Source organism: Cervus canadensis, chromosome 2, assembly GCF_019320065.1.
Source record: "Cervus canadensis isolate Bull #8, Minnesota chromosome 2, ASM1932006v1, whole genome shotgun sequence".
Taxonomy (NCBI): Eukaryota; Metazoa; Chordata; class Mammalia; order Artiodactyla; family Cervidae; genus Cervus; species Cervus canadensis.
In genome coordinates, this window is record NC_057387.1 from 95,016,818 (window position 1) to 95,037,858 (window position 21,041).

Sequence of the window (21,041 nt, forward strand, 5' to 3'; positions counted from 1 at the left end):
TTACTTAAAGACGAAACCTGCCAAATCTCACATAAGAAGAAACAGACAATCTGGATAGGCTTATAACTATTAAAAATTTAATCAATAATTAATAATCTTCTAAAACCGAAAGCAGCAGGTCCCAGATAGGTTCACTTGTGAATTCCATCAAACATTCAAAAAGAAATTATACCAATTCTCCACAATCTTTTCAAGAAGACAGAAGTAGAGGGAATACTTTCTAAGTTATTCTATGAGGCCATCATAACCCAAACACCAAAACCAGGCAAAGACATTATAAGAAAAGAAAACTAAAAACCAGTATCTATCATGAACATGGAAATAAAATCCTCTGCAAAATATTAACAAATCCAATCCAACAATGCATAAAAAAAATTATACACCATAACTAAGAGGGTTTTAACGCTAGGTATGCAAAGCTAGTTCAATATCTGAAAATCAATTAATGTAAACCATTATACTAATAGCTAAAGGAGCAAAATCAAATGATCACATCAACAGATCAGAAAAAGCATTTGACAAAGTCTAAAATCCATCTATAAAAAAAATCTTTCAATAAATTAGGAATGGAAGGGAAGTTCCTCAATTTGATGAAGAACATCTACAAAAATGTACAGCTAACATTGATACTTAATGATAATAAACTTCAAGGTTTTCTGCCAAAATCAGAAAAATGGCATGACTATACCTTCTCACCACTGCTTTTCAACATCATACTGGAAGTTCCAGCTAATACAATAAGCTAAAAAAAAGGAGTTACAAAGTATACAGACTGGGAAGGAAGAAAGTATAAAAACTGTCTTTGTTCACAGATGACATAATGGCCTATGCAGAAAATCTGGGGGAAAAAAATCAACAAAAATCCTTCTGAAACAAGTAAGTGATTGTATCAAAGTTGCAGGATACAAGGTTAATGTACAAAAGTCAACACTTTATACCATCAATGAACAAGTGGAATTTGAAATTAAAAATATTACCAATCACATTAGCACCTCCAAAATGAAATAGTTAGGTATAAATCTAACAAGTTATAGATGTACAAGGTCTACATGAGGAAAATTTAAAAACTCAGATGAAAGATATCAAAGAAGAACTACTTAAATGTAGAGTTTCCACGTTCACGGACAGGAAGACTCAACACTGTCAAGATGTCAGTTCTTCCCAACTTGATCTGTAGATTCAATACAAACACAATCAAAGTCTCAGCAAATTACTTTATGGATGGAGAAACTGATTCTAAAGTTTATATGCAGAAGCAAAAGATTCAGAATATCCAACTCAATACTGAAGAAGAAGAACAAGAGTTGGAAGACTGATATTACCAAACTCAGGACTTACTCTAAAGCTACAGTGGTCAAAACTGTGTGATGTTAGAGGAAGAACAAATAGATTAATTGAATAGAATAGAGCCAGAAACAGACCCAGAATAATATAATTAACTAATGCTTGACAAAGGAGCAAAAGTAATACTATGGAAAAAAGACATTCTTCCTAACAAATAGTGCTGTAATGACTGGACAGCCACCTGAAAAAAAAGAATAGATGCAAATCCTCATAAAAATTAACTCAAAATGGATCACAGACCTAATCATAAAACACAAAACCACACTCCTAGAATATAACGTAGGACAAAACCTTGATGACCTGAGACAGGACAATGACATTTTAGATGTAAGACCAGATGTACAATCCATGAAATAAATAATTGATAAGCTGGTCTAGAGTAAAATGAAAAACTTCTACTCTGCAAGAGGAGAAAGCAAGCCACAAATATTAATACTTGCAAGAGACATCTGATAAAGGACTGCTATCCAAAACATACAAAAATCCACTTAAAACTCAACAATAAGAAAATAAACCTGACTAAAAAGCAGGCAAAAGATGTGAAAAGACACATCATCAATGAAGATACACAGATGGCAAGTAAGCATATGAAAAAATCTTCAATACCATGTATCACTAGGGATAAGCAAACTGAAACAACAAGGTCCTATTATAAATGTATTAGAATGGCCAAATTACAAAACACTGACAACACCAAAAATTGGAAAGTTTCTGTAGAGCAACTGAAATTCTCATTTGTTGCTGGTGGGAATGTCAAAATGGTTCAGCCACTTTATAAAACTACCCTTAACCATACAATCTAGCAATCACCCTCCTTCGTATTTAACCAAATGAACTGAAAATTTATGTACACATGAAAACCTGTGAGAGTGGTATATCCAGACAATAGAATATTATTCAGCACTAAAAAGAAATGATCTGTCAAGCCATGATAAGATATGAAGAAAGCTAAATGCATATTACTAAGAGAAGTGAACCAATCTGAAGAGGCTACATACTATGTGATTCCAATTACATGACATTTTGGAAAAGGCAAAACTATGGAGACAGTGAAAAGATTAGTGAATGTCAGGAGTTGGGGTACAGAGTGATGAACACATGGGACACAGAGGACTTTTAGGGCAGTAAAACTACTCTGCATACTACAATGGTAGATACATGTCACTATACATTTGTCAAAACTCATATAATGCACATGAAGAGCGAACCCTAATGTAAACTACGGGTTTTGGGTAATAATGATGTGACAATGCAGGTTCAACAGTTGTAACAAATGTACTGTTCTGGTGCTGGATACTGACGGTGCGGGAGGTGGTTACATGTGTGGGGACAGGGTATATGGGAACTCTGTACAATCTGCTCAGTTTTACCATGAATCTAAAACTGCTCTAAAAAAAGTTTATTAATTAAAAGAAAAAAAAAACCACAATGAACTAGAAAGGTTCCACTTCCAGAATGGCTAAGTGCCTACTTAATTGACCTTACTATAGTTATAATCTAGTTATGCTGTTGTTGTTCAGTTGCCAAGTTGTGTCCAACTGTTTGTGACCCCATGAACTGTAGCAAGCCAGCTTCACTATGTCTCTGAGTTTGGTCAAACTCATGTCAGTGATGCCATCCAACCATCTCATTCTCTGTCACCTAGTAAATATTTAATATTGAACTAAACTGTATGAAATGAACCTACTTTAAAATCCATAGACCCCATATTATTCAACATATTCCAGACTTTAAAGTGAAAATAAAGAGTCTTAGAATATTCTGTGGATCCAAATATCAGGATGTATAAGATTTTAGAATTAATCCAATATGAAGTTTGAGCTTTCTCAACATTTGGTTAAATACAGAGTCCACAGTCATGAACTGGGCTTTTACATCAGTTCTTCCTCCCTGGATCTGAGGCCTACCTAGATTTTCTGCAGTATTTAAGAGAGATGATGATGATAGCTAACATTTATGGAGTACTAAGCATATACTAAGCATGTTATATGTATTAACATAAAGCTAGAGTCCGCAGACCCAGGCAGGCTGAAAAGGCCAGATGATGTTCTCGATCAAAGTCCCTGAGTAGGGAAGATTTAGTCCTAAACTCTGTCAGGAATCTAAACAAAGAGATAATCATATCAGAGAGAAGCTGCAAGTAGCAATTACTGCCTGGCATTCACATTACAGTTGTGATACTATGTTCAAGGTTTGGAAGTGCTAAATTAATTTCTACATGAAGAAAAGTCCAAGTCAGATATATGCTGAGTTTTTACAAAGTTCATGGTTAGAATGCACTATCTGAGCTAACACCTAGCCCAGTTCATTTTGAAGGAAAAGTCCCTAAGCACAATGAGAGATCTGCTTTAAAAGCCAAGTAGATCTAGTTCCCTGGGTCTGCCTGTGCTCTTGGTGGTGTCTTCTCATATTAGGGTTAGTATAGTAATTGAGAATTCTACTGATTCTTGGAAAATTCAACGAGCACACTGAATTGCTGGATCTGAGTGAGTCTGATAAAGTGAGACCCTTATCTCAAGGACACAGATCAGTTTCAAAATCACCCGATTCTTAGGGTGCTCAAACAACTATTCCTCATTCATCCGCACACTCTCCAAAGACACAGTAAACTATCAGCAAGGAGACAAACTCAAGTGGAACAGACCTGTCTTGTTTGGTTTAATGCTATACTGTTTCACTACTTTGGTACCTTCTTATTGCCCAAAGACAAGGCCTGTAGATTATCAAATCCAGGCAGCAATGGCTTCCTATGGGTCCAAGCCTGCTCTGTTTCCATTATCCCGAGTTTAGAACTTCCACTGGAAACAGAATAGCAGTGAACAGTGCAGCAGAGCAACAACTCCTTCCACAAAGCTGAGTCTCCTGGTCTGACTCCCCTGCGATTTAAGAATACATGTCTAGACTAAAACACACGGCTAACTCCAATGAGGTCATCTGCCTCATAATTTTTATATATTCTTTAGTCAGACACAAGTACATCAGTCCTTACACTGCCTAGAAGAGTCCATATTCCAGATGAAGCTGAGTTTGAATGCATGAGATCAGTGATTCCACATACTGGAATTGAAGCAAATGTCAACATGAAACAAACAGTTCTCTCACTACTGTTGACTCCTGTTCTAAAAGAGGGAAAGTTATTAAGAGTCCTATGAGGCAGAAAACCATCTGTGTGAACCCTAATTCTTGGGCAAGGTAGGACAAAATGTTAATGGAGCCCTCATCACATGTCCCAGATGACCGGAGTCATAACACACTCTCAACACACCAGAACAGGGGTGGTGGACCCAAGACATGCACAAGCCAAAAGTAATATTGACAGGTCAAGGCAAGAAATAACTAAGAGTCAAAAACAGACTGAACACACTCTCCCATAGAAAGCATGCCCATGAGTTCTGTCTGCTTCAGTCAGCCAAGTGAAGAAACAATATATTGTAACATGATGAACCTCATGCAGTGAGAAGAGGAAGGAAATTGGGCATCTGTGACCACTCTTTTATTCCACCTTTCTTACTCTTTAAGCACTCACCTGTGTGGCCATGGAGTGGTGAGTGTGGCCGTGGTAGTGTAGGTGATGTACTAGAGGTCACAATCAAACTCTTGCGGTTACTTGTCCGACAGCTGCAATGAAAACACAAATGTCAGTTATAACAGGGTTGTATCATGGGCCCATAGAACTTGAGTGGCTATCGAGAGACAAAGTCACATCATTTCATGAGCTGAGCAGTATAATACTTTGAACTGGGTTAGCAATTACTGTTTGCACAGTGAGATTTCATAATTTATTGTGTTCCATCTTGCAATAACTTTTGTCACGGCCTTGACTTTTATCTTGTATTGCCACTGCACTTTTCCAATGTGCAGGTTTTGCTTCCCAAGCAAATATCCAAGGAGTTCCCTAAATGTCATAACCACGCACTAAATGGTATCTAATGAAGAGTGACCACTCCAAGTTTGATTCAGAAAACAAAAAACACAAGCCATAAATATTCTCATCTCTCAAAAAAATCAATGTTCTTGCCATAAAAATGAAATTATTAAATCTATGAAATTTATCTTTGAAAAACTGCTTAATCAATTAATTAATAGTCTCATTTCACCATAAATTTCAGAGCAAGGCTGGGTTCCTTCTACAAAGTTGGCTTTCCTTTACATTTTAATGCCTGAGGATTTTTCTTGTGCTTGGAGAAAGTCAAATCATGTTGAAGAGTCATTTCATGCTCAACCTGTTATTGTAAAGTGTATGTAAATTTATTTGAAAGTTAGCCCATCTTTTAAAGGGATTAAAGAAGCCTGGTCATTTACATTCATCAAAACAAATATTTAAAGCTTCCCTGGTGGCTCAGGTGGTAAAGCGTCTGCCCACAATGCGGGAGACCCGGGTTCAATCCCTGGGTTGGGAAGATGCCCTGGAGAAGGAAATGGCAACCCATTCTAGTACTCTTGCCTGGAAAATCCTATGGACGGAGGAGCCTGGCAGGCTACAGTCCATGGGGTCACAAAGAGCTGGACACGAACGAGGGACTTCACTTTCACTTTCTTTCAAACAAATATTTACTGAACATCAACTGCACACCAGGCACCATTCCAGGTGCAAGGGAAGCCGAAGAGAACAAAAGAAAATTTCTATCCTCAAATGGCAGTAAACACTGATATGAAGAGACAGAATCTTTAAGAAACAGCAAAAAACTCAAGTAGATGGCAGGAGGGGAAAATGACAAGGAAAAAAGTAGGTTATAGAAGCTATGGGTATAGACTGCAGCCAGACTCTGTAGGGCTGCCAGACTGCTGTAAAGAACTATTGGAAATGTGATAAGGAATCGCTGGAAGGATTGTGATCAATCTCAAGAGATTGTGATTAGAAATGACACATACCTGTCCCTAAGAAACCATCAGGAATCATCCGATCACATCTCACATGCCCTTATTACCCCCTGTTACCACCAAAGGCCCAAGTCTTCCACCTCTAATTTGACACAGTCTCCCTCTACTCCTTGATCTTAAAAAAAAAGAGAAAAAGAGAAAAAAAGAAGAAAGCTTACACCATGCCTCCCGGAACTCAGTCTGTCATCAGCAAACTATAACCTTAACTTATTTTCTCAACATTCAGTTTCAATTCTGGCTCTAACTGAAACCGTGCTATCCCCTAGGACACCACAGTCCTGGTGAAAATTCCAATCCTTTTAAACCCAACTTTCCATCTATTTTGCAACTGCACTTGGGCGGCTGATGGTGAATGAAGAAAAATCCAAAATCATGCTGGCTGGTGTTTCTTTATGTTTGTGATGATAACTACCAAGTGGATCCATACTACATCTACTTAGGTAACGCACTTTCTCTCCAAGACAACTTACATCTCAAGACTAATTCACATCTTCTCCCCAAACCTCCAGTACTTCTTCCCTTCCCCAAATCCTATCCTCATCTGCTGACTTGGCTTTTTATTCAACTAGGGGTAAAAAGAATCAAAACAAAAAGAAGTACTATATATTTCTGCTCCAAAAATCTTACTAGCCTGGAGAATTTCCTGGTGGTCCAGTGGTTAAGAATCCACCTTCCAATGCAGGGGAAGTTTGATCCTGCAGACACAAGTTTGATCCCTGGTCAGGGAACTAAGATCCCACATGCCGTGGGGCAACTAAGCCCACGTGCCCCAACTACTGAGCCTGTTTGCTCTGGAGTCCACATGCCACAGCTAGAGCCTGTGTGTCACAACAAAAGATCCCAAATGTCGCAACTAAGATCTGACTCAGTCAAAAATAAATAATAAATGTTTTTAAAAAATCTATCAGCCTAAATCTGTATACATATACTGACTTTCCCATCAACAGCAGCAGAAGACCATGTTGCTATGAAAGTCAATTCCCTGACTCCCTATTCAAGAAGTCTATACCTCCACTGTCTTCCTTCTCCTGTAACACGAATTTCTACATCCTATTGGGTCATTCTCATCATCATAAAAACATAATGTCATTTCTTACACATCAAGAAAATTAGAATAAAAACTTTCATAAAGTGCTTGGGCCTGGTGCACTGGGAAGACCCAGAGGAATCAGGTGGAGAGGGAGGTGGGAGGGGGCATCAGGATGGGGAATACATGTAACTCCATGGCTGATTCAGTCAATGTATGACAAAACCCACTTCAATATTGTAAAGTAATTAGCCTCCAACTAATAAAAATAAATGGAAAAAAAAAAAAACTTTCATAGACCACTCCCAACTTTGCTCCCCTGTTTGGGAAAAAGTCCATGCAGGGATTCTGTACTTGTTATCCTCATATCTCATTTCCTATTATCTCTTTAAAAAAATTATTTTTGGCTGTGCTGGGTCTTTGTTGCTGTGCAGGAGGAGGAGGGGCACTCCCCAGCTGTGGTACATAGGCTTCTCACTGCAGTGGCCTCTCTTGCTGGTCTTAAGAGCATGGTCTTAGTTGCTCTGAGGCATGTGGGATCTTCCCTGATTAGGGATCGAACTCATCTCCCATATTGGGAAGTGACTCCTTTACCACTGAGCCACAAGGAAGGCCCTCCTGTCCACTCTAGACTAGACAACCAACATCCTTCTTGTCTGTTATCAAGGTCATCACTAACAAAGTCAATTCTCAGTCCTTGTCTTACGTAACCTCTCAACACCATTCAACGGTTATAACTTCCTCTTCTAAAAAGCAAACTGGGATTCAATTTATATTCAATTAGGTGTTCTGTTCAATGAGCCCTGACAACTGTACACATTTATATAATACATCCAAAACAAAAGACAGTGATTCTATTACCCCAGAAAGTCCCCAAGTGCCCCTTCTGGTCAAAGCTACTGTGAGTCCTTTTATTTCCTTTATTGGCTTAGTAACTATCAGTTCAGTTCAGGTCAACCATAGTTTTGACTAGACGGACTTTTGTTGGCAAAATGTTGTCTCTGGTTCTTAATACTCTGTCTAGGTTTGTCATATTTTATGAAAGGTACATATGAAATCACATTAACCCTTAGAAAGCTTATTCGGACCGAGGGGATCTTGAGCAGAAAGATACCCAAGGTCTGTACTAGGGCTCACACTACCTTCTTCAACAGGTATGCCCTCGCTCTTTAACTTACTCAATTCTACCCATTCCATAAGAACCATGAGCTCGAACGTGGTTTTGTGTGAATTCTCTTTTAGTCTTCCAAGCAGGATGAAAAAATGAAACAGCTTTCAGACATTAGACAACAAGCAGTGTAGGACAGTGATCACTTAAAGAGAAGGGAAACAAACAAGGTCAGTCCTACAACCGCCTGAGCTTAGTACCTGGAAAGACATGCCCACAACAGCACAGGGAGAAGATGGCCCGCACAGAACCTGGGGGTTGAGGAAACTTCCCTAAGAAAAAGAGCAGATGGAATCACTCCCTGGTACTCAAACAGGGTTGGGAACAGTTTGTGTTTCCACCAGACAGAGGGGGGAAACCTGGTTATTCACGGGACATTAGCAAGGAAAACCTTAACAAAGTTTAAAAGCAATCCTTAAAAGATCAAATTATTTCCAAGTAATTTAATTGTGTCCCAGAATAAGGCTCAAAAATAATACTTCAATAATAAAAATAATAATAAGGCTTCAAAAATAAAGCAAAAAAAAAAAATCTGTCATACAAAGTCAAATTCAGTGATTGGTACATAATAAAAATTACTAGGCATGGAAAAAAGGGGGAAATATGACCCATGATGTGGTGTGGGGGGTGGGGGAGAGTAGAAATAACAAAGCCAGAGATGGTACACACAGAATCAGAAGAGAAATAACAAAATCATTATAACTATATTCCATATTTTCTAAACATACTTTTTTTCCCCCTTTTAAAAATTTTATTTATTTATTTTTAGCTGTGTGGATCTTCGTTGGGACATGCAGGATTCTCTACCTGTGATGTGTGGGTTTAGCTGCCACGCAGCAAATGGGATCTTAGTTTCCCGACCAAGGATCGAACCCGCATCTCTTGTATTGGAGGCAGAGTCTTAACCATGGACCAACGGGGAAGCCTCTATATTTTCAGTGAGGCACAGGAAAGTGTAAGCATATTAAGGAGAGATTATGGATGATACTTTTAAAAATCCAAATAGGACTTCCAGAGATTAAGAGTCTCAGATGAAAATTAAAACAGGATGACATTAACAGGAGATAAAGCACTGCAGAAGAAAGATTCGTGATCCTAGATACAGTGAGAAAAAAACTATGCAAAATGAAACAGAAAAAAGAAATTTTTTATTTTTAAAAATTATTTATTTTAATTGGAGGCTAATTACTTTACAATATTGTGGTGGTTTTTGCCATACCTCGACATGAATCAGTCATGGGTATACATGTATCCCCTTCATCCTGAACCCCCCTTCCACCTTCCTCCCCACCCCATCCCTCTGGGTTGTCCCAGAGCACCAGCTTTGAGTGCCCTGCTTCATGAATTGAACTTGCACTGGTCATCTATTTTACATATGGTAATATACATGTTTCAGTGCCAGAGAAAAGGGAACTTTTAAATGGAAAGAGCACCAGGGAGCTGTGCAATAACTTCTGCCAACCACTGTGTCATTAATCCCTGAAAGGGACGGGGGGAGAAACAGAAAAAATATTTGCAGAAATAACTGCTGAAATTTTTCCAAATTTGACAATTATAAACTCCCAGATCTAACTGGCTCATTGAACCCCAAGCACAAGAAACATGAAGAAAAGCATCCAAAGCATATCACAATCAAATTACTTAAAACTGATGATAAAATCTTAAGAGCTGCCAGATAGAAAAATTACATAACACAATTGAATAAAGATAACAATGACAACAAACTTCTGCTTGGAAAAAGATGCAAGCCAGAAGACAGTGAAGAAATGTCTTAAAGCACTGAACCTAGAATTCAATACCAAGTGAAAATATCTTTCAAAAAAGGTAGTCCAAATAAAGATTTTTCAGACACACAAAAGCTGAAATAACTCATTATCAACAGATCTGCACTATAGTAAGCAGAAGGAGCATTATACTAGATGGAAATCTGGATCTACATAAAGAAAAGCACCAAAAATTATAAACATAAACCATTTTTCTTTTTTTCTTTTTAAAGTCTCTTCTTGAGTCTTCCCTAGCAGTCCAGTGGTTAGGATTCTATGCTTCCACTGCAAGAGGCACAGGTTCAATCCCTGATTGAGAAACTAAACTTCCCAAAAGCCTCTGGGTATAGCCAAAAACAAACAAAAAAAACCCAAATCTCTTCTTGAATTTTAATGGAAACACAATAATTTACTGTGGGGTTTACAACACTGTTGTTCGTTGCTGTTGTTCAGTTGCTCAGTTGTGTCTGACTCTTTGTGACCTCATGGACTACAACACGCCAGGCTTCCCTGTCCTTCACTATCTCCTGGAGTTGCACAAACTCATGTCCATTGAGTCAGTAATGCCATACAACCATCTCATTCTCTGTTGCCCCTTTCTCCTCCTGCCTTCAACCTTTCCCAGCATCAGGGTCTTTTCCGATGAGTTGACTCTTCGCGTCAGGTGGCCAAAGTATTAGAGCTTTAGCTTCAGCATCAGTCCTTTAAATGAGTATTCAGGGTTGATTTCCTTTAGGATTGACTGGTTTGATCTCCTTGCAGTCCAAGGGACTCTCAAGAGTCTTCTCCAGCACCACAATTTGAAAGCATCAATTCTTTAGTGCTCAGTCTTCTTTATGGTCCAACTCTCACATCCATACATGACTACTGGAAAAACCATAGCTTCAAGTATTTGGACCTTTGTCAGCAAAGTGATGTCTCTGCTTTTTAATATGCTGTCTAGGTTCAACATATGTAGATATAAAATGCAAGCAGGATAGCCATAACAGCAAGGCTGGGAGGGGAGAATGGAAATATACTACAGTGAGGCTCTTACATTAAGTATGAAGTGGTATAATACTACCTTAAGATAAACCAGAAGTTAAAATTTTACATTTTAAACACTAACGCAAGTAGTGCAGAAGAAAAATAAAGTATAGAAGTCGGGCTCCTAAAATTTCTTGGGCTCCAAAATCATTGCAGATGGTGACTGCAGCTATGAAATTAAAAGATGCTTGCTCCTTCAAAGAAAAACAAACCTAGACAGCATGTTAAAAAGCAGAGACATTACTTTGCCAACAAAGGTTCATACAGTCAAAGCTATGGTTTTTTTCAGGAGCCAAGTATGGATGTGAGAGTTGGATCAAAAAGAAAGCTGAGCACCGAAGAATTAATGCTTTTGAAGTGTGGTATTGGAGAAGACTCTTGAGAGTCCCTTTGACTGCAAGGAGATCAAACCAGTCAATCCTAAAGGAAATCAACCCTGAATATTCATTGGAAGGACTGATGCTGAAGCTCCAAAACTTTGGCCACCTGATGCAAAAAACTGACTCATTGGAAAAGACCCTGATACAGGGGAAGATTGAAGGCAGAAGGGGAAGGGGACAACAGAGGATGGCATCACCGACTTGATTACCATGAGTTTGAGCAAGCTCCAGGAGTTGGTGATGGACAGGGAAGCCTGGAGAGCTGCAGTCCATGAGGTCGCAAAGAGTCAGACATGACTCTGAACTGACTCAGTTCAGCGACTGAACTGAACTGAACTGATAGTTAATAAGCCAATAAAAGAAATAAAATGGACTCACAGTAGTTCAGTAGGTAAAGAATCTGCCTGCAGTGCAGGAGACCTGGGTTCGATCCCTGGGTTGGGGAGATCCTCTGGAGAAGGACATGGCAACCCACTCCAGTATCCTTGCCTGGAAAATCTCATGGACAGAGGAGCCTGGTGGGCTGCAGTCCATGGGGTCACAGAGTCAGGCACGACTGAGAGACTAACACTTACTTACTTACTTAAAGGAAGGCAGAAAAAGAACAAGTATAGCTGGGCCAAACAGAAAACGATAAGCAAGAGGATAGATTTAAATCCAACTACATTCAGTTCAATCAGTCAGTTCAATCAGTTCAATTACATTCAGTCGCTCAACCATGTCAGACTCTTTGCGACCCCATGAACCGCAGCATACCAGGCCTCCCTGTCTATCACCAACTCCCGGAGTTCACCCAAACCCATGTCCATTGAGTCGGTGATGCCATCCAACCATCTCATCCTCTGTCGTCCCCTTCTCCTCCTGCCCTCAATCCTTCCCAGCATCAGGGTCTTTTCAAATGAGTCAGTTCTTCGCATCAGGTGGCCAAAGTATTGGAGTTTCAGCTTCAGCATCAGTCCTTCCAATGTACACCCAGGACTGATTTCCTTTAGGATGGACTGGTTGGATCTCTTTGCTGTCCAAGGGACTCTCGAGAGTCTTCTCCAACACCACAGTTCAAAAGCATCAATTCCGGTGCTCAGCCTTCTTTATAGTCCAACTCTCACATCCATACATGACCACTGGAAAAACCATAGCCTTGACTAGACAGACCTTTGTTGACAAAGTAATGTCTCTGCTTTTTAGTATGCTGTCTAGGTTGGTCATAACTTTCCTTCCAAGGAGTAAGCGTCTTTTAATTTCATGGGTGCAATCACCATCTGCAGTGATTTTGGAGCCCAGAAAAATAAAGTCAGCCACTGTTTCCACTGCTTCCCCATCTATTTGCCATGAAGTGATGGGACCAGATGTCATGATCTTAGTTTTCTAAATGCTGAGCTTTAAGCCAATTTTTTCACTCTCCTCTTTCACTTTAATCAGTTACATTAATAATCTCATAAAATGCAAATGTTCTAAATATATATTTAGCTAAAACAAAGACTGATAGATTGGGTAAAAGAGCAGGACCATAGGCTGTTTATTACCTGTGATAGCCAAAAACCTAGAAATCACCTCAAATGTTCACTAACATAAACAAATCATAATATACCCATACAATGGACTACTATTCAGCAATAAAAAGGTATGAGCTAAGATACACACAATAAATGAATCTCAAAATAATTATGCTGAAATCAAGAAGCCAGACATAAAAAAGTACATACTGAACAATTCCATTTACATAAAATTCAAGAAAACATTAACCTGTAGGGACGGACAACAGATAACAGGCTTCCTGACCAGAGGCAGGGGACATATTATAATGAGGCATAAGGACATCCGGGAGCTGTAGATACGTTTACTGTCTTGAATGTTTATTGTACAAATGGTTTCAGAGACACATACATATATCAAGATCCATCAAACTGCACCATTCATTTGTATTTATTATTTATTTGGCTCCATCGGGTCTTAGTTGGGGCAAGCAGAATCTTACTTACACTATGTGGGATCTTTCACTCTCTATGTGGGCTCTCTATGTGGGCTCTCTAACTGTGGCACACAGGTTCTAGGGCAGGCAAGCTCAGTAGTTGTGGTTCATGGGCTGAGTTGCTCCATGGCATGTGGGATCTTAGTTCCCAGACCAGGGGTCAAACCCATGTCCCCTACACTACAAGGTGGAGTCTCAACCAGTGGTCCAGCAGGGAAGCTCCAAATTGTACATTTTAAATATGTATAGCCTATTATATTTCAACCACAATTTAATAAAGCTATTTATTTTTTAATGTAAATAATATCAAAGTCACTTTTCTGCTTAAAATTCTCTGTCTCAGTGAGAGTAAAAGTCAGTGTTCTTACAATGGCCGACAAGCTGTACGTGGCCTGGATCTCCATTACCTCTGTCCCTCGGCTCACTCTACTGCAGCCACACGGGCCTCCTCACTTCTCTTAGAACATGCATGTGCACCACTGCCTCAGGGCTTTCCCAAAGGCGGCTTCCTTTGCCCGTTTCCCTCATGACTTACTCCCTCCTCTTTCAGGTCTTTGCTCAAGTACAGTCTTCTGAATGGATTTTCCTTTGACCGTTCTATTTAAAATGGTAACATCCACCCTCCCAAATACTCTTCTCCTCCTTTCCTGATATATTTTCAACAGCACTCGCTGTTACCTAACATGCTATGCATTTCACATTCATTCTGTTTGCTGTCTTAGAATCTTAAGCTCTATGAGATCAGGGGTCTGTACAGACTTTGTTTATTGCTATATTCTGCAGTGCTGAGAACTCTGCCTGACACTTAGCAGACTCTCAATAAATCTGTTAAGTGGATGAATGGATGAGTATAATTTGTTACGACAATTACAATAAAAGAGGACACCTGACATTTGTAAAGTATATCCAACCACTATGTCCAAACTTCTCTTGTATGAAAACAAAGATCTCTTGAAATGGCAGGGACAGACAATTGATTCTCATTTCATTTGTCATGGTCTTATTAAAATCTGAATTAGATTCAAAACACTAAAGATCACATTTCTAGGCCACACGCCTTTTTATGAAGGTACATATAATCTCACTTGGCAAATCTGCAACAGCTGCCAGGGGAAGGAAAAAAAGGTCAGACACCCTGGTACGGACGTCATGACTCAGCTGAGATCCAAAGCAAGAACTGCCTAATTTTTCCATTTCAGCAAGCAGTGGCCACTTCCCCAGGATCCTAGAAGATAAAGGGCGGGCCTTCATTTTTCCATTCCAGAAGATTAAGGTACCGGATGTTTACAGAGTCAGCCACACCAACTCTCAGCTGATGGAAGGTAACTTGGAAGCCCCTGAGCTGATGCTCTGCTGCCCATTGCAAGGACTGGGTTAAACCAGACTGCTGCCCACTACCATGCCAGTCACTTGGTCACTCGCAGCAAGGTCTGGTACTTTATCTTACTACTTGCTTCACCATGGTCACCCCACCATGGATAGTGGGAGCAAGTACTAAGGCACCCTGTGCAAGCTCTGTGAAACTGCTGAACTGTGACCATATTTGGAGACTTCCCAGCCTTCAAAAATCCCTTCCCTCAGCAACTAGCAGGTACTCAAATCAAATATTTAGGAAGTCTGTTTCCCAGTTTGAAGGAATATACAGTAGGATACATGGTTGCAGACCCCTCAGTGCCTCTAATCTCCAGCCTCTCAGTTCCAGAAGTCCAGCTGCTGTTAGGGATCTAAGTACTCGGTAATGAATTGACTACTACATGGCTATTTCCTTTCTGAATTAAGAGTGTGGAAAAGACCACTTCTGCTTCATTAACTGTGATCAATAAAATAGACAAGAATCTGGAACCATTTAAGGTCATGCACTTCCAGGTGGTATTTCAGAGTAACAACTAGGATGATGTCCCTGTACATATTAAGAAGCTAGTAAAGTAAAAGTCACTCAGTCGTGTCCGACTCTTTGCGACCCCATGGACTATACAGTCCATGGAATTCCCCAGGCCAGAATACTAGACTGGGTAGCTGTTCCCTTCTCCGGGGGATCTTCCCAACCCAGGGATCGAACCCAGATCTCCTGCACTGCAGGTGGATTCTTTGCCAGCTGAGCTACCAAGGAAGTCCCAAGAAGCTAGAGTGGGAGAAAATGCATGTTCTCTTGGTCAACAAAGGGTGCTGCTTGGAGATAAATCCACTATTTGTCTTCTGCCTGGATTATTTCAACAGCCTCCTAACTAGTCTCTCTAATTTACTCCTGTCTCCTATTGCCAGTCTGTTCTCAACGCAAGCAGCCACTGTGATCCTTTTAAAACATACATCAGATGATTTCACTTATTTGCCCAAAACCTCGCAAAGGCTGCTAACTTCACATGAAGACACCAAGCTACTTGGACCACTGCACCAACTGTTCCCTTCACTTGGAATGCCCTTCCTCCACCTATACGATGGCAAATACCCCTTACCTCCTCCAATGTCACCTTCCACATTTCCCTGTGCAACACTGTGACCTGCCCCAAGAATCCCCCTTGTTCTGCCTTTTTGGGGGATGGCAGCTCTCCTTGGGTTAATAAAGTACTTTTTAACTCCTACTCTACTGGTTTGGAAATTATGTATTTTTTAAACACAGTTACTGTTACTAAACTTTTAATAGGCATTCTTGTCTTAACAGGAGTCTAAGTCTTAGGTCTAAGGATAGCTGGCATCTCAACCCTCCCTTCTGAACAAAATTAGATCTTAACTCCAGTTCTCCTTGCCCCTTCTAATATACATGTTATTTGGTCCAGTGCTTCAGGTCTATCTTGCTTTTACAATACCAAATTAGTAATTACTGTTTCATACAGTAACCGCTTGCATTGATTTACTCATATTTCTAATTTCTTTGGTCAGCATTCCCTCCTGGATCTCACAACTTTCTTCTTTTCTTCGCAATTACTTCACTGAAAATCTGATATTGATAAACCTTCTCAATTTCATTGTCTGTCTGAAGATGGCTTTAGTTTTCTCAATGACTTCCACAAGTATGGAATTCTACAACCTCTTATTGAGAGTACCTTTTTTCTCAATACCTTAAAGATAGTCCATTGTCTTATGGCTCCTGTTATTGCTGCTGAGAAGCTTGCTCTCAAGATTGTTGTTCCTTTGCAGTTAATTTTTCTTTTCTCTCTGGCTGCTTTTCTTTTAAACCACAATTTTTTTAAGATATAATTCACATCTCACAGCTTCCCTGCTGGCTCAGCTGATAAGGAATCCGCCTGCAATGCAGGAGATCTGTTTTGATCCCTGGGTTGGGAAGATCCCTTGGAGAAGGGAACAGCTACCAACTCCAGTATTCTTGCCTGGAGAATTCCATGGACTATATAGTCCATAGGGTCGCACAAAGTCAGACGTGACTGAGCAACTTTCACTTACTTACTTACACATATTACAGAATTCAACCTTTGAAAGTGTACAATTCAGTGGTTTTTCATACACTCGTAAGTGTGCAACCACCACTAATTCCAGAACATTCTCATTACCCCAAAAGAACCCCTGTACCATAAAGCAGTCACTCTCCATTCCCATCTTTCCTTCCCCTCTTCCCAGGCAACCACCAAAGAACTTCTGTCTCTACGGATTCCACCTGTTCTAGATATTTCACATCAATGGAATCATATGTCATGTGGCCTTGACTCTGGCTTCTTCTACTCAGCACGTTTCATCTACAATGAAGTATTTGTCAGTTCTTCATTTCTTTTTATGACTGAATAATACTCTATTGTGTGAAGAATATACAAACATTTTATTCATCCATTCATAAACTGATGGACACTTGGGTGGTTTCTACTTTTTAGCTATTTTAAATGACGTTGTTACGAATAGCTATGTGTTTGTGTGTACATTACATGTTTTCAATTTCCTTAGGTAAATGTCCTTGCTGAACTCATTCATAGGAGCTCCTTCAGTTTTTGTGAATTATTAAGGGTTCTCTAGTTCTTTTAAGACCTCTGTCTGTTTTTGGTTCTGAAATTTTACTGCAATGTATCTAGATGGAGATTTATTTCTACCTTTTGTGCTCCATGATGTTGTTTTGGTTTCTAATCAATTCTGGTCTCAGTCATTATCTCTAAATACTGCCTTTTCCCCATTTCTCTATTTTCTATATTGGACCCTGTAATTGTATCCTCTGTATTTCTTAGTTCTCATTCATATTTTACACCTTTTCCATCTCTGTGCTGCACTTTAGATAAAATTTTTCTAGCTTTGTCTACAGCTCTACTATATAACCTGACTACTAAGTTTTCAAATTCAATGTTGCAATGTATTTAATTTCTTAAATTCTAATTGGCATTTTTTGGAAATATGCCTGATCTTTTAAAATTAAACATTTTCTGTTCTCTCATTTTTATCTCCATTTACATTTTTATTCGCTTTAAATATACTCATTTGCTACTTTTAAGTTCATAGGAATCTAATCTTACTGTTCCTTTTTTCTAATGATTTTCATTTATGGTGGCCTGCTTCCATGTATAGTCTATCATTTTGTACTATAAACTACCCACTAGTGTGGCTTCATAGGAATATTGTGCTACCTGATTTGAAGGTATGTCTTTAAAATCTCTTTGAATTTGTTTTGGACAAATCTGTCAGAGTTCTTTACAACCTAGAATCAGCTCTTAAAACTAAACATGTGGTATAAACTCTAGGTCCCAAATTCAGTTTAATAAAGGTTTATAGTTTAAAATTCTCAAAGAGACTTTTTCTTCTTTCTTATTAAGAACCTATTTAAAACCCAGATGATATTAAAGAACTTCATTTCATCTCTCCATGTCAGTGGACAAAATTTTTCCCAGTCCATTCCTACACTGAGGGTAAAGCCCTTTGAGGAGTCCTAATTATATATGAGGTCTTAATTCTACCCTAACTTAGGGTCTCCCTATTCTAAAGAAGCCCAAGGCCTCATCTACTTTCCCCTAAAAGATACCAGGACTAATATAATACAACATAGCTTCCTCCCTGGCCCTGTTTCTTGGAAGTTCCAACATTGGTTTCCACTGTTAGATGTTGTTTTCACGCTTAGATTTAGGTCTCTTGGGATTTTCCTCACATTCTACTGAATTTAGCTATGCATTTAAAACAATAATCATAATAGCTAGTATTTATTAAGTGCTAACTGGGCACTGTTGAAAGCACTGTATGTAGTATCTCACACCCCATGAAGTAGGTACTACTATACCCCTATTTATACAGATAAGGAACCTGAAACACAGAGATATTATTGTTTGGATGACTAATGAATGGGAGAGAACAGTCCTGTAATGCATTCTTAGAGCAGTGCATTTCTTGGTGATCAAAGGAAAGCGGTCAATGAAACTAGAGATATTTTTTCTTTGAATGGAGTTCACTTCTACTACAAATATGGGCCTTGGTAAAATGAAATTGTCTTGCTTTATCCCTGATTACACAGTATCTGGGAAGTTGTGGTATATTTGGTTTGCCTTTACTAGTTCCCAAGCTTCCAGATTTCTTTGAAAGTACCAAAGAAGAAGCCCACTTCCAGGTTACATGTCCAGATTGGTTTCTTTAAGAGTTAGTGGTTAAGGGGAATCACAAAATATCTTGCAGTCACTCCATATGTTTGTTCAATATCCAGGTTAAACCCTGAATTAGTAACAACCCTTCTTTCCTGCCTCCTCCCTCAATAAATGGCCCAGCTGTCTGGCCTGCACCCAAGTTTCCATAATAGAGAAGATCAGAACACAGTTCTGTTTCTATGAGGTAGCCATGGATACAGTGGCCACTCTTAGAGCCGAGCCCCAACTTTCAGTAATCAAACCTCAATATCCCAGTCGTTTTTAGTGATAATTAATTGCAAGGTTCTGGGCCAAGTGCTGGAATGAATGTAATCAAACACTGGCCTTCAGAGGCTTGCAGCTGAAGAAAATTAGATATGTGAAGGAAAAGAGCTCAGGCAACATTTACTGAACATAGGTGCCTTTTAAAAAAAAAAAAAGAATCTGGGACTTCGCTTGTGATACAGTGAACAAGAATCCTCCTGGTGATACAGAGGACATGGGTTTCATCCCAGACAAAGATAATTATAATATGATACCGCTTATAAGAGGTATCTTTAAAAAAAAAAGAATCTGGGTGTCTATGCTCTACTAAAATGAAGGATATGACTAAGAGGAAGGCAGAAAATCAGGGGACTGTATTGGACTCCACAGTGGAAAGAGGTACTGGTAATACCATGATGCCAACTATGCAAGAAGACTCGAGAACAGTCAGCCTAGACTGGAGCAGAAGATGAGAGGGTTCTAGGAGTGATGATGCAGAGGGGAGTGTGAGAGGGAGGATGAGATCATCTAGTATAACCTACTGCATTTTACACTTCCGATGGAAAATTCAGGGATGAGCAAATGAATTCTAAATAAAATATAAAGCAATGCAAAAGTGAGGTAGTTACTACCAAGAAAACAAAAAGTTGTAAAATAAACATAATCACAGCATACAATGATTCAACTAGGATAACAGTTATTAAGTCATAATTGAATTGATTATAGATGAAATTATTTTTTGTTTGGTTTTTTTCTTTTTTTGTTTTTAGATGAAATAATTTAAAGTGCTTACTTTTGAGAAGCAAAAATCAAGGACGGTAAGAGTGGGATAAGAGAATATCTAGTTTTCTCTTACAAGCCTTAAAGAAGTCAATGGCTTTTGAAATTAGGTCCATATATTACTTCAACAAAATAAAAATTAAATTTAAAATGACTGTGGTTTACACATATGTAAAGTGAAGAAGAAAGGGATAGTTGGGGTAGGAAAAGAAATTTGCAGCAATCAGTAATGTAATCACAATAATTACACTGCATTTTAATTGGTACAACCATGGTTCTAGTCTGGACCATCATAGTTTAAAGGAAACTAGCAAGTGATCATTCTCACACCTCTGCTCAAAATTCTCTGACAACTGTCACAGTTAAACAAATAAATACCTAAATTAGTGATTAGCATGCCATTCACTCCCCTTCATGATATGGCCAGCCCCCTGCCGATCTGTTCTACTCATCATCACCTTCCCACAAATCCACCCTCTAGATGGTCTACACCGCAATACTAACTAAACAAGCCCATGCCATTATGTCTCCACTCCCATGCACATCTATTGCTTCTCCTTCTACCCTTGTTTCAAATGCGTACCTGACAAGTATATGTTAATTATTCTCTTACCAACTCAAGAAACTTCCTTCTATCTTAAGCCCTTATTGAGTTCTCCAGGGCAGAATTAAAGACTGATTTCCATACACTGGCACTGATTTTTATATAACCTTCCATTACAGAATTTATTGTGCATCACCACATGACTCCCATCACAAGCCAAGTAGCTCTCTACAGGAGATAATTAACAAACTTAGAAGCAACAAGTAATCCTTGGCTTATTACAAACTTGTACTAGAAAACAGAATAAGTTGGAAAGTTGCCTAAGTTGTTTCATGACATCAGTATAACTTTAATT

General features: G+C 39.0%; 1 protein-coding gene across 6 annotated transcripts in view; it reads right to left on the reverse strand.

Annotated features, from left to right (window-relative positions):
* MAST2 (microtubule associated serine/threonine kinase 2) overlaps nt 1-21,041 on the reverse strand; it is a 202,861-nt gene that overhangs the window by 54,159 nt on the left and 127,661 nt on the right. For all 6 annotated transcript variants that reach the window (XM_043461467.1, XM_043461466.1, XM_043461465.1 and 3 more), the window contains one exon: nt 4,871-4,962. In XM_043461467.1, the coding sequence (XP_043317402.1) occupies nt 4,871-4,962 (92 nt within the window). The remainder of the gene's footprint in view (nt 1-4,870; nt 4,963-21,041) is intronic.